Source organism: Bos indicus x Bos taurus, chromosome 4, assembly GCF_003369695.1.
Source record: "Bos indicus x Bos taurus breed Angus x Brahman F1 hybrid chromosome 4, Bos_hybrid_MaternalHap_v2.0, whole genome shotgun sequence".
In the NCBI taxonomy this organism is placed as follows: Eukaryota; Metazoa; Chordata; class Mammalia; order Artiodactyla; family Bovidae; genus Bos; species Bos indicus x Bos taurus.
Window position 1 is genome coordinate 14,830,953 of NC_040079.1, and position 17,025 is coordinate 14,847,977.

The 17,025-nt window shown below is 41.9% G+C and overlaps 1 protein-coding gene across 2 annotated transcripts in view; it reads left to right on the plus strand.

The window, feature by feature from the left end:
• KIAA1147 (KIAA1147 ortholog) overlaps window positions 1-17,025 on the plus strand; it is a 48,843-nt gene that overhangs the window by 6,163 nt on the left and 25,655 nt on the right. For both annotated transcript variants that reach the window (XM_027538813.1, XM_027538812.1), the window contains exon 2: window positions 15,907-16,006. In XM_027538813.1, coding sequence (XP_027394614.1) covers window positions 15,912-16,006 — 95 coding nt within the window. In that variant the 5' untranslated portion in view covers window positions 15,907-15,911. The remainder of the gene's footprint in view (window positions 1-15,906; window positions 16,007-17,025) is intronic.

Here is a 17,025-nt window from a genome sequence, read left to right on the forward strand (position 1 = left end):
CCAGGAATTATCCAATCCTTTACAGCATTCGCAGTCATGAGGCAGACAGGCACGGGGCCGTGAAGTCATCTTAAGTCACAGAGCAGAGGTGGGGGCAGAACCCAGAGGCAGGCTGGCTCTGCCTGCATCCAATGTCTGTGGTCCTTCCCACGTCACACCACACCACTGCCTGGTGCAAAATGATACGGCGTCCGTGAAATGGAAAGTTTCTTCCATGTAAAATTAATGCATTGGAATTCAGCCATGGATTGGCATATGGCTGACTTGAAATCACCGGGATTAATTTCTTCCTGCCTCAGGTTTCTTTATCCTGACCCCTTCTTCCTTGGCTTTGGATAGACTCTCATCCTAGGTGATGTTACGACAATTCAAAGCTATGTAAGACCTAGTCGAATGATATGGGCTGTTGACATCCCTGGTGTTAGAATCTGAACCGTGTAAGCTTCTGAGGTTTCTTCCATTTGGGGTTGGAGGCCTACTGCAGAAGTGGGGACCACGAGCACTCCTGGATTCTTGCCTTTTTTCATGAGACAGGATTCCTTTGTACCTCTGGACTGGAGTGAGGGCCTGTATGTATGCTGATGGGTGGAACCTGAAGGAAAGACTGAAAATCAAGGCACATTTCTTCTGAGAGGAGAACTGGTACATAGCTCCCTACTTGAGGTCAAAGGAGTGGTAACAGGACCTTTGCATCAGTCGCTGATTATGAAATCAAGACCTCAGGAGGAAATTGTTGGTTGGGAACCGCCTAGCAAGGAAGGAGAAAAGGAGGAAGGAAAGTCACATATTTCCCGTTAGAAAGAGATTATTTTGGTTCAAGACCATTGCTTTCTCCGCTTTCGGTTTTCTGAGATCAGCTTTCTCGCAGGCATCAACAGTGGCAGCTGACATTCTCTTCTCTCTGGAGAAATGATGGTTGATGAAGTCCAAATATGCTGGGGCGAGGGGTGGTCATTCCACATTTTGACTGAAAGAGAAGATAGAGGCAGCCCTGTATGGAGGAGATAAGACAGAGTACATCTCACCTAGCACAGGAGCTTATGAAACATCAACCCTGGGAGGCCCTGGCCCACCAGGCCATGGGGTTCAGACCGTCTCTACATCCACAACCAGGCTCAGCATTGTCGTCTAGCTTCCCTGGGTTCAGTGAGCTGCCAACTCAGTAATCTGTTAGTGCAAGTTCTTTGCCCCAGCCCAGCATCTGGCTCCAGGCTGCCAAGTTATGTTCCACCAATATTTATTGAATGACTGGCTGAAGGCACACAAAGCAGATTGCCACGTCTGTTCTTCGTGCTGTCATGTCCATCCCTCCACATAAGTTGTCTTAGCAGCGGGAGGCTAGGCAGGGCCCGTGCGTACCTGTGATGGGCCCAAGGCAGGGGGAGACTTGGAGATGGAAGGAGAGCAAGCTGGGAAACAAGGCACCTGTCTTGTTGATCGCCCCCTCTCTTTAATTGCTTACCCCTGGGATCAGCCCTCCTGTTCAATCTTGCCAGGCCTCAGCTCCCTGGCTGGGTTCCTGAAGTGTGAGATTTGGAAAACGGAATGGCTTTGCATGTGAGGGCTGAGCCTGCGGTAGGTAGCATTCTGTGTGAGGTTTTTCTGGCCCTACATGGCTCACCACAAGGATTGTTATTTTTGCAAAATCACTTTCCTTTAAGCCTGTACAAGTTTCTTATATAAACGGGCTTCTAATTTTTGAGCATCGTGTTTTCTTTCTGTTAAAGAATGACCTTTAGCCATCATGCTGCTTCATCCCCCTAAATATAGCACATTGTCTCAATTATTTTTTGCTTTTGCAAAGTCCTTTATGCTTAGCTTATGGTTTTTCCCAACTCTGTTATTTCAGTTATGTTCCTTAATTCATAGGATACATTTTTTCATTTTTCTTTTATCCTGGGATATAGTTGATTTGCAGTGTTGTTAGTTTCAAATGTACAGCAAAGTGCTTCTGTTATGCACAAACATATATCCATTCTTTTTCAGATTCTTTCCTCATAGAGGTTATTATAGAGTATTGAGTTCCCTGCGCCGTACAGTAGGTCCTTGTTGATTGTTTTATACATAGTAGTTTGTGTATGTTAATCAGTTCAGTCGCTCAGTTGTGTCCGACTCTTTGCGACCCCATGAATAGCAGCACGCCAGGCCTCCCTGTCCATCACCAACTCCTGGAGTTCACCCAGACTCACGTTCGTCGAGTCAGTGATGCCATCCAGCCATCTCATCCTCTGTCATCCCCTTCTCCTCCTGCCCCCAATCCCTCCAGCATCAGAGTCTTTTCAATGAGTCAACTCTTCACATGAGGTGACGAAAGTACTGGAGTTTCAGCTTTAGCATCATTCCCTCCAAAGAAATCCCAGAGCTGATCTCCTTCAGAATGGACTGGTTGGATCTCCTTGCAGTCCAAGGGACTCTCAAGAGTCTTCTCCAACACCACAGTTCAAAGCCATCAATTCTTCGGTGCTCAGCTTTCTTCACAGTCCAACTCACATCCATACATACATGACCACTGGAAAAACCATAGCCTTGACTAGATGGACCTTTGTTGGCAAAGTAATGTCTCTGCTTTTGAATATGCTCTCTAGGTTGGTCATAACTTTCCTTCACAGTTAATACCTAATTCCTAATTTATCTCTCCTCCTCACCTTTCCCCTTTGGTACCATAAATTTGTTTTCAAAGCCTGTGAGTTTGTCTCTGTTTTGTAAATAAGTTCGTTTGTTTCATCTTAGATTCCACATATAAATATATGGTATTTGTCTTTCTCTGACTTAATTCACTTGGTATGATAATCTCCAGGTCCTTTCATGTTGCAGCAAATGGCATTATTTCATTCTTTTTCATGACTGCTATTTCATGGTATATATTGATATGTACCATACCTTTAGCCGTTCGTCTGTCAGTGGACATTTAGCTTGTCTTGGCTATTGCAAGTAGGGCTGCAGTGAACACTGGGGTGCATGTATCTTTTCAAATTATAGTTTTCTCCAGATACATGCCCAGAACTGGGATTGCTGGATCATATGGTAGGTCTTTTTTAAGGAACCTCCGTATTGTCCATAATGGGTGTGCCAGTTTACGTTCCTGCCAACAATAAAGGAGGCTTCCCTTTTCTCCACAGCCTCTCCAGCATTTATTTGTAGACTTTTTCATGTTGGCTATTCTGACTGATGTGAGGTGGTGCCTCACTGTAGTTTTGATATGCATTTCTCTAATGATTAGTGATGTTGAGCTTCTTTTTGTGTGCCTTTTGGCCATCTGTAGGTCGTCTTTGAAGACATACATAGTTAGATTTTCCACCCACTTCTTTGGAGAAGGAAATGGAAACCCACTCTACAGTTCTTGCCTGGAAAACCCCATGGACAGAGGAGTCTGCAGGCTACAGTTCACGGGTAGCAAAGAGTCGGATACGACTGAGCAACTGAGCACCCACTTCTTGATTGGGCTGTTTGTTCTTTAATATTGAGTTGCATGAGCTGTTTGTATATTTTGAAGATTAATTCCTTGTCAGTCACTTTGTTTGCAAATATTTTCTCCCATTGTGTGGGTTCTCTTTTCATTTTGTTTATGATTCCTTTGCTGTGTAAAAGCTTTTTAGGTTTACTTAGGTTCCATTTGTTTATTTTTGTTTTTCGGTACTCTCAGAGGTGGATCCAAAAAGATATTACTGTGATTTATGTCAAAGAGTATTCTGCCTATGTTTTCCTCTAAGAGTTTTACAGTATCTGGCCTTACCTATAGGTCTTTAACCAATTTTGAGTTTATTTTTGTGTTTGGTGTTAGAGAATATTCTGATTTACATGTAGCTGTCTTTTACATGTAGCTGTCCAGTTTTCCCAACACCACTTATTGAAGAGACTTTTTTCTCCATTGTACATTCTTGCCTTCTTTGTCCTAGATTAATTGACCATAGGTGTGTGGGTTTATTTCTGGGCTTCCCGTTCCATTGATCTATATTTCTACTTTTGTGCCAGTACCATACTGTTTTGATTAGTGTAGCTTTATAGTTTAAAGTCAGGGGGCCAGCTCCATTTTTCTTTCTCAGGATTGCTTTGGCTATTCAGGGCCTTCTGTATTTTCATACAAATTAAAAAAAAAAAATGTTCTAGTTTGTGGAAGAATGCCGTTGGTAATGTGTTACGGATTATATTGACTCTATAGATTGCCTTGGATAGTATAAGCATCCTGATAGTGTTGATTCTTCCAATCCAAGAACATGGTGTATCTTTGCATCTGCTTGTGTTATCTTCAGTTTCTTTTATTAGCATCTTATAGTTTTTAGAGTACAGATCTTTTGCCTCCTTAGGTAGGTTTATTCCTAGGTATTTTATTTTTTTATGCAATTGTAAGTGGAATTGTTTCCTTAATTTCTCTTTCTGATCTTTTGTTGTTAGTGTATAGAAATACAAGAGATTTCTGTATTAATTTTGTATCTTGTAACCTTCCTGAATTCATTAATGAACTCTAGTAGTTTTCTGGTATTACTAGCGTCTTTAGGATCTTCTATGTATGGTATCATGTCATTTGAAAACAGTGACAGTTTAACTTCTTATCCAGTTTGGATTCCTTTTATTTCTTTTTTTCCTGTTTGCCATGGCTAGGACTTGCAAAGCTATGTTGAATTAAAGTGGCAAGAGTAGACATCCATGTCTTGTTCCTGATCTTAGAGGAAATGCTTTCATGTTTTCACCATTGAGTATGACGTTAGCTGTGGATCTGTCATACATGGCCTTTATTATGTTGAGGTACGTTCCCTCTGTGTCCACTTTCTGGAGAGTGTTTGTTTGTTTGTTGATCATAAATTGGTGTTGAATTTTGTCAAAAGCTTTTTCTGCATCTATTGAGATGATCATATGGTTTTTATTCTTAAGTTTGTTAATATGGTATATCACACTAATTGTTTTATGGATATTGAAAAATCCTTGCATCCTTGGGATAAATCCCACTTGATCATGGTGTATGATCTTTTTAATATACTGTTGGATTTGACTTGCTAGTATTTTGTTGAGGGTTTTTGCATTTGTATTCATCAGTGATGTTAGCCTGTAATTTTCTTTTTTGTGTGTTGGTTTTGTCTGGTTTTGGTATCAGGGTGATGGTGGCCTAATAGAATGAGTCTGGGAGTCTTCCTTCCTCCTCAGTTTTTTGGAAGAGTTTCCTAAGGACAGGTGTTAACTCATCCCTAAATGTTTGATAGAATTCACCTGTGAAGTCATCTAGCCTTGGACTTCTGTTGTTGGAAGTTTTTCAATGACAGTTGCAATTTCAGCACTTGTGGTTAGTCTGTTGGTATTTGCCATTTCTTCCTGGTTTGTCCTTGGAAGAACATCTAGTTGTGACTGTGTGTGTTGGATGTGGAGTGTCTTTTTTGATAGGTTCCAGTCTTTTTTTGTTGATAGTTGTTCAACAGGTAGTTGTGAGAGGAGGTAAGCTCAAGTCCTTCTACTCTATCTTCTTGTCTCCCTCTCATATGTTGAATTTTTTTACACCTTAGGAAATTTTAAAAACCTGTATGTCCCTCACTTAGGTATATCCTTCACTCCCCGTTTGATGACATTTTGCCATATTTGCTTTATCCTTGTAAAGTCAGTTCTACCATGATGTGAAATATGCATTTCTAAAAACCACCGTGCTAAGCAAATCCTGCAGTAAAAACCATAGCATTTATGGGGAAGATGGGGTGAGGGGCACAGCATTTAAAAACCTCTTGAGTAACACTTTAAACATAGGAACATAATAAAAAGTGGTAGGACGACTGTACATATATTAAATAGCTAAGAAATACATCACTACTTTAAATATAGCACTCTACTTAAAAAAAAAAAAAGACGTGTGGTTTGCTTACAGAGGTGGTTGTTGGAAGGGTGGAGTCTGTGAGTTATTATGAAGCAGTGGAAAAGAGCTTTGTGAAATTGGATGGAAAGTCGTAACACTAGAGGAGGTAAATGTGGCTCAGAACACACATGATGAACCGAGGTAGCAGGCAGGGGTTTGAGTGTTGTGTTGGGATTCATCTTGTATATTTCTGCAGCTGGGTGCAGTTTTCTGTATGCACATTGTAATCCTTGAGATCAAAACCACATATCAGCACACATGAAATTCTCTGTGATCAAACTGTTAATATGTCACTTGCTTTGGACAAATTCAGCCAGCATTAGAGCAGAACTGAGGATGTATAGATATACTTTTTTCTGAACTGTTTGAAAGTAACTTGCAGGCATCATGGCATTTCATTTCTAAATACTTAAGTATAAATCTCCTAAGAAAAAGGCCATTACCCTGCCTAACCACAATATCGTTTCTACCCCCAGGATAATTAACCTAGGTTAGTTCATTTATTACGGAGAAGGCAATGGCAGCCCACTCCAGTACTCTTGCCTGGAAAATCTCATGGACGGAGGAGCCTGATAGGCTGCAGTCCATGGGGTCTCGAAGAGTCGGACACAACTGAGCGACTTCATTTTCACTTTCACGCACTGGAGAAGGAAATGGCAACCCACTCCAGTGTTCTTGCCTGGAGAATCCCAGGGACAGGGGAGCCTGGTGGGCTGCCGTCTATGGGGTCGCACAGAGTTGGACACGACTGAAGTGACTTAGCAGCAGCAGCAGCAGTTCATTTATTAGCTTTTTTAATTAATACATTTTATTTTTAACAGTTTTAGGTTTATTGGAAAATTAAGCAGCAAATACAGAATTTCCATATCATATACCTTCTTCCCTTACCCACCCACCTACATTACCTGTTATTGACATCTTGCATTAGTGTGGCATATTTGATACAATTGTTGAACCAGTATTCATACATTATTATTAACTGAAGTTCATAGTTTCATTAGGGTTCATTCTTTGTGTTGTACTTTCTATGGGTTTTGAAAAATGCACAGTGTTAGGTTATCTACCATAACAGTATCATACGGAATGATTTTGCTGCCCTAAAAATCCTCTATGCTCTGGTTATTCATCCCTGATTACCCCCAGATCTTTTTTTTTTTTTTTTTTACTGTCCGTAGTTTTTCCTTTCCAAAATGTCATATAGTTAGGATTATACAGAATATATCTTTTTTGGATTGGCTTCTTTCATTTAGCGATATGCTTTTAAGAAGTTCCCTCCATGCCTTTGTGTGGCTTGGTGGCTCATTTCCTTTTGTTGTTGAATGGTGTTTTGTTGACTCAGATGGCTAAGAATCTGCCTGCAATGCAGGAGATCTGGGCTCGATTCCTGGGTTGGGAAGAACCCCTGGAAAGAGGGCATGGCAACCTACTCCAGTATTCTTGCCTGGAGAATCCCCATGGACAGAGGAGCCTGGCGGGCTAAGGTTCATGGGGTCGCAAAGAGTTGGACACGACTGAGTGACTAAGCCCAGCACAGTGTGTTTTATATGGATATCCTACAGTTTTTTAATCCATTCACCTTTTTGAAGGACATTTTGGTTGCTTCCAGTTATAGACAATTGTAAGTAAAGCTGTTGTAAACATCAAAGTACAGGCTTTTGTGTGGACATAAGTTTTCAACTTGTTGGATAAATATGAAGGAGCATGGTTGCTGGATCGTGTGGTACACATATATTTGATTTTTGTAAACTAAACTGTCAAACTGTCATTCTAAGTGGCTGTACCATTTTGCACTCCCACCATCAGTGGATAAGCTTTCCTGTTGATCCACATCCTCGTCAGTATTTGGTGTTTTCAGCGTTTTGGATTTTGACCATTCTGTGTGTGCTTAGTCACTCAGTCCTGTCCAACTCTTTGCAACCCCATGGACGGTAGCCTATCAGGCTCCTCTGTTCATGGGGATTCTCCAGGCAAGAATACCTGAGTGGATTGCCATTTCCTCCTCCAGGGGATCTTCCCAACCCAGGGATTGAACCCAAGTCTCCTGCATTGCAGGAGGTTTTCTTACAGTCTGAGCCACCAGGGAAGAAGCCCTTGGATTTTGACCATGCTGCTGCTGCTGCTAAGTCGCTTCAGTCATGTCCGACTCTGTGTGACCCCATAGACGGCAGCCCACCAGGCTCCCCCGTCCCTGGGATTCTCCAGGCAAGAATACTGGAGTGGGTTGCCATTTCCTTCTCCAATGCATAAAAGTGAAAAGTGAAAGTGAAGTCGCTCAGTCATGCCTGACTCATAGCGGCCCCATGGACTGCAGCCCACCAGGCTCCTCCGTCCATGGGATTTTCTAGGCAAGAGTATTCCAGACCATTCTAATAGGTGTGTAGTACGATCTCATTATTTTAATTGGCAGTTCCTTGATGGCATAGTATCGAGCAGGTTTTCATGTGTGTGTTTGCCATCTGCGTATCTTCTTTGGTGAGATTCTATTTAGATCTTTTGTCCATTTTTTAAATTGAGTTTTCTTATTGTTGAGTTTTAAGAGTTCTTTGGGTATTTGGATTTAAGCCTTTATCAGATATGTTTTTGCACATATTTTACCCCATCATTAGTTTTTCTTTTTATTCTTTTAATAGCATCTTTCATAGATGAGAAGTTTTTAATTTTAATGAAGTACAACTACATGGATGATGATTTTGATGTATCTAAAAATATTGCTAAACCCAAAGTCACCTAGATTTTTTTCTAATATTCTAGAAGTTTTATAATTTTGCATTTTACATTTAAGCATACTATTCATATTGAGTTAGTTGTTGTGTAAAGTCTGTGTCTGGATTCATTTTTTGCATATGAATGTCCAGTTGTTCTAACACCACTTGTTGAAAAGACTGTCTTTTTTCCCATTTATAACCTTAGCTCCTTTGGCAAAGATCAGTTGATTGTATTCATGTGGGTATGTTTTGGGGCTGTCTGTTTTGCTCCATTGATCTATCTGTGCCAGTGCCACACTGTCTGGATTCCTGTCGCTTTATAGTCAGTCTTAGAATCAGGTAGAGTTGGTTCTCTTCAGTATCGTGCTGGCTAATTTCAGCCTTGTGCCTTTCCATGTAAACTTTAGAATTAAAACTTGTCAATATCCACAAATAGCTTACTGGGGTTTTCATTGAGATCACATTGAATCTATTAGCATTAGCAAATGTGAAATTCCCTGTGTGCACATTATTCTCAATATATATCAACTGACACAAATTCAGGAAGCATTGTATCAGAACTTACTAAATGCAGATATAAACTCTCTTCCTCAACCATTTCAAACTAAATGCAGACATGACTTCACTCCTTTCAGAATAAACATCCTGAGAAAAAGGACATTTTTCTACCTAACTACAATATCTAGGACTTCCCTTGTGATTCATTGGATAAGACTTCACCTTCCAGTACAGGGGGTACAGATTCGATCTCTGGTTGGGGAGCTAAGACCATGCATGCTTTGCAGCCAAAAAAACCGAAACATAAAACAGAAGCAATATTGTAACATATTCAATAAAGACTTTAAAAACAGTCCCACATTAAAAAAAAAAAACTTAAAAAAAACACCACAGTATCATTACCACTAGCTTTTAAAAATCACGCTTGTCCTCAGTAAAGCTGGGTTTTTGTTTTTTAATGTTCATCCTGTCATATGCTAAGCACTGTGCTCTGCTGGGATATAAAGATAAACAAGCAGAGTTCCTGCCTTTAAGAAGTCCAGTCTCCTGGGGAGACAGACATCTAAGAGAGTGATTGTATTAGGCTGGGATGAGGGCCATAGTAGATTTATCTACTTTCCTTTCATTCAAGGAGTATGTCAGCAGAAATGTTCTTTCTGTGGGATAAAGAACCATTCCCAGAGTGGTGTCCTGGAGTCCACACTCCATTCTGTGATTCAGCCTGACCGTGATGGACCTTCCTTCCCAACCAAGAGGGGCTTGCATCCATCTAGCAGTGAAGGATGCAAATAACAGAGTGTCATTCCCTTCATCTGATTCTTTCAATTTCTGTGCAATGAGGGTTGGCCAGGCACAGAAGAATGAGAAAGAAGCTTTGAGAACTGAGCTGAGGAATTGGGGGCTTTATTCTTCAGATCAGCTGTATTAAGCTGTATAAGGTGTATTACTATATGTATTAACATATATTAAGATATATGTTTGGCCATGAATACCAGAAGTGTGTGTGCTCAGTCGCTCATTCATGTCTGACTTTTTGCCACCCCATGGACTGTAGCCCGCCAGGTTTCTCTGTTCATGGGATTTCCCAGGCAAGAATACTGGAATGGGTTGCCATTTCCTTCTCCAGGGGATCTCCCAACCCAGGGATCGAACCCATGTCTTCTGCATTGGCAGGCAGATTCTTTACCACTGAGCCACCAGGAAAGATGAATACCAGAGACCCAAATTAACAGTGACTTAATCAAGATAAAAGTTTAGCTTTCACTTAACAGGAGATCAATGGTCCAGGGCTGGAGTGCCGGCTCAGATCCATGGGGTCATCCAGGGACCTAGACTCATGCTGGCTATTGCTCTATCCTCCCTTTCGTGATATGTGGGCTGATGCCCTCACCTGAATAATGCAAAATGGCTTGTCTCTACATCCACATGCCAGGCAATAGGATGGAAGAAGGGGGCAGCATACGCCTTCATTTTAACGCATGCTTTAGAAAGACACACCTAATTTCTGTCCAGATCCCATTAGCCAGAATTTACTTGTGTAGCCATACCTATTTACAAGAAGGTACAGAGAAACAAAGTCATCATTTGGAAGACCATATGCCATGCTAAGGATAAGTTCTATCCCCTATAAGAAAGGTACAGTGATATGTACTAAGGGTCAGCTTGCAGCCCGTTATATACTAGTATTTCTTAAAAAAAAAAAAAAAAAAGCCTTCTATAAGATTGAACCCTTAAGATGCTACTTAAAAATAGGTTTATCAGCAGAATAATTTTGGAACTTTAAGCATGGTATTGATCTCATAGATATTCATAATGCAGAATAACATTTAAGGCTCTGAGAAGTTCTGCAGAACTTGTCTGTTTAAACTTAAACAGAACGTGTCTGTTTAACCTGAAAAATCCCTTTATATATATTTGCTGAAGCCCTAAGCTTTGGGAAACACTGCTTTGGGAATTATTGAAGTTGTTTCTTAGTTTGCAGCAATGCAAACAGTTTTGCAAGACTTTCACTCCCAGGGATTTTGTCAACAGAAAGGTGTGCACATTGTGTCAGTCAAAATCAAGGTTTAGTCAAAGAAACAGAACCACTGGAGATAAATAGAGGGATTTACTGCAGAGACTTGATCTTGTGCATTTGTGGGAGCTGGGTAGATAGTCTGCATAAGGCTACTGTCTTTGTATCTGATTGAGGTCTCTTGAGTAAAGCAGTTAGAAGAAATTTGAAAAGGAGAATAAGCTGGAACTCATGAGAGTGGGTAGGAACAACAAGTCAGTCTGTCATTGCCTCCGGTTCTAATGATGTAGTGTCCTGGCCTGATGATGCTGATGCCCTTCTTTGTGGAACTAAGCGCACACCTGGGGTGTGAGTCAGAAGCCGAAAGCGATCTAGGGAAAGAGGATCCATCAGCAGCAGACCTGGTGCCCCCCACCCCCACCAAAGTGCGATGAGCCTACAAGATAAGCAACAACAGGTATCAGCTTACCTGAAGCTCCCTCACTGACCTTCCCACACAAACATAATATGGCTACTGCTTCACTTCCCCTTCCCAGTCTCAACTGGAAATGTACAAAGAAGGGAATTCTGAGAAATGTGTATTAGCCCAGCTGGGTCATGCGTTACAAAGCTACTGCATGTGCAGTCACCAGATGACAAGTGTGGAATTGTTTACAGCAGTGCTATTTCTAATGGCTTCAAATAAGAAACAAGCTAAGTGTGCATCAACAGTTAAGTAGATATGTAAGTTGTATCACTAGCATAGCGTGGAAATAATAAATGAACAAATTATTGCTATATGCATCCCCATGGATGAATCTTGCAAAAAATATGGAGCAAAAAAAAAAGACACGAATACAAATGATGATTCAGTTCAGTTCAGTCGCTCAGTCATGTCCGGCTCTTTGCGACCCCATGAATCACAGCATGCCAGGCCTCCCTGTCCATCACCAACTCCCGGAGTTCACCCAAATTCATGTGCATCGAGTCGGTGATGCCATCCAGCCATCTCATCCTCTGTCGTCCCCTTCTCCTCCTGCCACCAATCCCTCCCAGCATCAGGGTCTTTTCCAATGAGTCAACTCTTCGCATGAGGTCGCCAAAGTATTGGAGTTTCAGCCTCAGCATCAGTCCTTCCAATGAACACCCAGGAATGATCTCTTTTAGGATGGATTGGTTGGATCTCCTTGCAGTCCAAGGGACTCACAAGAGTCTTCTCCAACACCACACTTCAAAAGCATCAATTCTTCGGCACTCAGCTTTCTCCACAGTCTAACTCTCACATCCATACAGGACCACTGGAAAAACCATAGCCTTGACCAGACGGATCTTTGTTGGCAAAGTAATGTCTCTGCTTTTTAATATGCTATGTAGGTTGGTCATTTTGTGATTCACACAGTCAAAGGCTTTGGCATAGTCAATAAAGCAGAAATAGATGTTTTTCTGGAACTCTCTTGCTTTTTCCATGATCCAGCGGATGTTGGCAATTTGATCTCTGGTTCCTCTGCCTCTTCTAAAACCAGCTTGAACATTTGGAAGTTCATGGTTCATGTATTGCTGAAGCCTGGCTTGGAGAATTTTAAGCATTACTTTACTAGTGTGTGAGATGAGTGCAATTGTGCAGTAGTTTGAGCATTCTTTGGCATTGCCTTTCTTTGGGATTGGAATGAAAACTGACTTTTTCCAGTCCTGTAGCCATTGCTGAGTTTTCCAAATTTGCTGGCATATTGAATGCAACACTTTCACAGCATCATCTTTTAGGATTCAAAATAGCTCAACTGGAATTCCATCACCTCCACTAGCTTTGTTCATGGTGATGCTTTCTAAGGTCCACCTGACTTTACATTCCAGGATGTCTGGCTCAAAGTGAGTGATCACACCATCGTGATTATCTGGGTCATGAAGATCTTTTTTGTACAGTTCTCCTGTGTATTCTTGCCACCTCTTCTTAATATCTTCTGCTTCTGTTAGGTCCATACAATTTCTGTCCTTTATCGAGCCCATCTTTGCGTGAAATGTTCCCTGGGTAGCTCTAATTTTCTTGACGAGATCTCTAGTCTTTCCCATTCTGTTGTTTTCCTTCATTTCTTTGCATTGATCGCTGAGGAAGGCTTTCTTATCTCTCCTTGCTATTCTTTGGAACTCTGCATTCAGATGCTTATATCTTTCCTTTTCTCCTTTGCTTTTCACTTCTCTTCTTTTCACAGCTATTTGTAAGGTCTCCCCAGACAGCCATTTTGCTTTTTTGCATTTCTTTTCCATGGGGATGGTCTTGATCCCTCCTGTACAGTGTCACAAACCTCTTTCCATAGTTCATTGGGGACTCTGTCTATCAGATCTAATCCCTTAAACCTATTTCTCACTTCCACTGTATAATCATAAGGGATTTGATTTAGGTCATACCTGAATGGTCTAGTGGTTTTCCCTACTTTCTTCAGTTTAAGTCTGAATTTTGCAATAAGGAGTTCATAATCTGAGCTCTCTAAATGCAAATGATGATTGCATTTATGTAAATTTCAAAAAGAGCAAAGCTCATTTGTGGTGTTAGAAGTCAGGATAATAATTAGCCTTGAGAGAGGGTTAGTGACTCGGATGGGTTTCTGCTGTGCTGATAACGTCCTGCTTCTTGGTCTGGGTTCTTCTCACCCAGGTATGTTCATGCTGGGAAAACTCAATGTGCCACATGGTTCTGATCTGTGCACTTTTCTAAACTTATCCTTCAGCACAACGTCTAGGTGCATTAACATTTTAACAAGTCACTGAGTGCTCGTGGACATGCTGGATTAAAGGAAGGGAATTAAGTTAGAGTGAGTTGAACCCTCGTATGGAGTGGCATGGGGGCACGGAACGAGGCAGCCAATACTAGAAGCAGCAGATAAGTGAGAGGACAGAGTCTACTAGAGGGTCGTTTCAGGTGGTCCAGTGGCCAAGACTCTGCTCCCAATGCAGGGGGCCCAGGTTCAATCCCTGGGTAGGGAACTAGATCCCACATGCCGCAACTAAAGACCCCTCCTGCCACATCAAAGATCGAAGATCCTGTATGCTGCAACTAAGACCTGGTGCAGCCAAATAAATAAATAAATATTACTTTAAAAAAGAGTTGGGACCTTGTACACAGGAGGCTCATCAGCAGAGGCAGCCACGTGGCACAGATCATAGATCTGGAGTAGATCCTGTAGATTTGGAGTGGGTCTCAGCATGTTTGTAAGTTTCCTGGGTTTCCTGAGACATGACATAGAGTGGAAGCCACCGGACTAAACAGACAGTAGACATGGACGCTAAGAGGAAAGACAGGCATGTCAGGGGACCTTGGTGCTGGAAACCTTACCTTTCTCCCATGTTTACCCCTGGTTCAGCATGCTTTTTCTTGTCTTTAACCCTGACAAATACATTGGTCTAGCCTGTTGTGTGAAATCATAACTCCTTTTCCCACGCTTTTTATTTTAGTTCATCATTGGGGTTTATGATTCCTCTCTTGAAAATTAACTACTTGAAAGGGCCGCAGGCTGTGAATATAGGATAGGCTGACTCCCTCTGATGTCCGCCCTGTTCAGAGTGGGTTGTATACAGGTGGACCTCTGATGCCCTAAACAGTTGTCTGAAAAGTATTGTTGTCAGGGATTATTAATGGTATTTCTGTTGCCTGGGAAATTAGGGTTTGCCATGTTGATAAGCAGTTTGTTCTAAAGGGAAATCTTCACAAGTATCTTAGTATTTTTATTTGGAAAAAATTTGAATATGGAAGAAAACAGCAGGCATATTCTGTAGTGTCCTCTCAAGCCTCTAGGAAACACTGGTCTTGTGAAATTTTCTGATTCTCTCAGTCTGATGGAGGCTTGTCATTGCTACATTCTAAAATCCCATATTATACCCTGTCATAGAATTTAGCATAACACCTCCAGAACTGTAATCACCATTCTCCTTGTTTTATCTCTTTATCTAGCCCTGAAATCTAATCTGTTTGAGTTCAGGGACTATGTCTTATTTGACATAGCCCCAACATCTGGCTCAGTAGAAACTCAGTAATTAGGGATGAGTGAATGAGCCCTTAAATTCTGGAAGCAAAGAACTGGTGTATGGACCTTGGGGAAGAGCCTCATTTGAGGAGGGAGGAGAGTTAGGGAAGGCAGCAGAGCTATACTGACCAGAGAAGAAGGAAAAGAACCAAGATAGTGTTCTATCGTGGGAGTCAAGGAAAAAATGGGAGAGGTTTATGAGGAATTATCAAATGCCACAATGAAACCAATGAAGATTTGAATTGAAAAGAGTTTGGCAGACCTCCCAGTGGTTCAGCAGATAAGACTCTGCACTCCCAGTGCAGGGGGGCTCAGGTTTTACCCCCGGCTGGGCAACTAGATCCTGCATGCTGCAACTAAAGATCCTGCATGCTGCAACTAAAACCTGGCGCGGCCATATAAATACATTTTAAAAATAAATTTAAAAAAGAGTTTGGAAGTTTGTCAAAATCATTAGTAGCTATAGAAAAGCAAGATGGAAGCAGGATCCTGCGGGGTTAAGGAGAGAGTATGCGACCAGGAAATGGAGGTAGAGGGTCAGAATATGCACCTTTGAAGTGAGGCTACAAAAGAAAGCAGATTGGGAGGTGGCCAAGCAGAATGGCAGAAGCGAAGCCAGCAGCCTCGCTAGAAGAACTGTGTTCATTCAAAGGCAGAGATCAGAGGTGCCTTCAGTGCCCATCTCCTGGCCTGCAGGATGACTCAGGCACTCTGCCAGCCTGTGGCCGGTGGAGGGATGAGCCTGCATTTTGGTGGCTGAGTCAGCAGTTCATTTACTTGGAAGCCACATGCGCTTAGCCCTGCACTAAGCCCTTCGAATGATTTTGTCTGTTTTAAACTTGTATCTTCCCTTCCCCGCAGGAAACATGGTGGAATGGTGCTTACCCCAAGATATTGACCTTGAAGGTGTGGAGTTCAAGTCTATGGCCAGCGGATCCCATAAAATTCAGTCTGATTTCATGTAAGTAGTGCTGATTGCCAGTCTGCTCTGCACTGTTTCCGCTCCTCCTCTGCTTTCCCCAGAGAATAAGAGCTGTCATCAGGGCATCTTCAGGAAGTGTGTATAAATGCCCTGAAAATATACGTACCGGTTTGTGTTTTTATATCAGGTTTGTAACAAGAAGCTCCCAAGCTTTTGTTAGGTTCCCATGACCCGAAAACATTAAGAACTCCTGCCATAGAGGTTCTTGCCTTTTCTAAGAAATGATTGATCCTCGCTTGAGGTTTGGCTTTAATGACAGAATAGACTTTTGGTTCCATGTGGGTTAACTCAAGACATGTTTGTGCTAAAACTTGAAATTTCAGCTCTAAGTAAGGCTGGTTTGTAGTCCTGTGTGATTAAGATTCTTGTGAGGAGCAACTAGAACATAAGGGTGACGGAGTAGCTTTCATCTTCTCCTTGGGCTGGAACCATGACGGGCACAAGTGTGAGAAAGGGGAAGGAAATCAAATGACAGCTCTGGTCGAATGTTCTATTAAAAACATCAGAGGCTCAGGAAGTGAGGAGAGAATCAACCCAGTTTATGCTAATAAAACAGAGGTCACACATCAAGTCAGCTGTTATTGCAGGAAAGAAGGGTCATGGTCACAGGCAATTGATCTGGGGTCAAAGGCAGCTGAGCAGTAGGCTTTTCGGAGAGCAAGTCCTGGCTCCAGTGGGATGAGCCTTAGTGAGTTCCAGTTTTTTTTTTTTTTTTTGAGCCTTGATTGTCCCATCTGTAAGGTTGAATGGCTTGGGCTCATTGTCCCCCTGAGATTTTAAAAAAAGTTTTTTCTCAGGCTGAACTTTCTCATGTAGAGCCCTGGGCACAGTTAAATCTTCTATTTGGGACACCTCTCAAGGGATTTCCAGATGGTCCTAGTGGTAAAGAACCTGCCTGCCAATGCAGGAGACATAAGAGATGTGGGTTCCATCTCTGGGTGGCGAGGATGCCACCTGGAGGAGGGCATGCAACCCACTTCAGTATCCTTGCCTGGAGA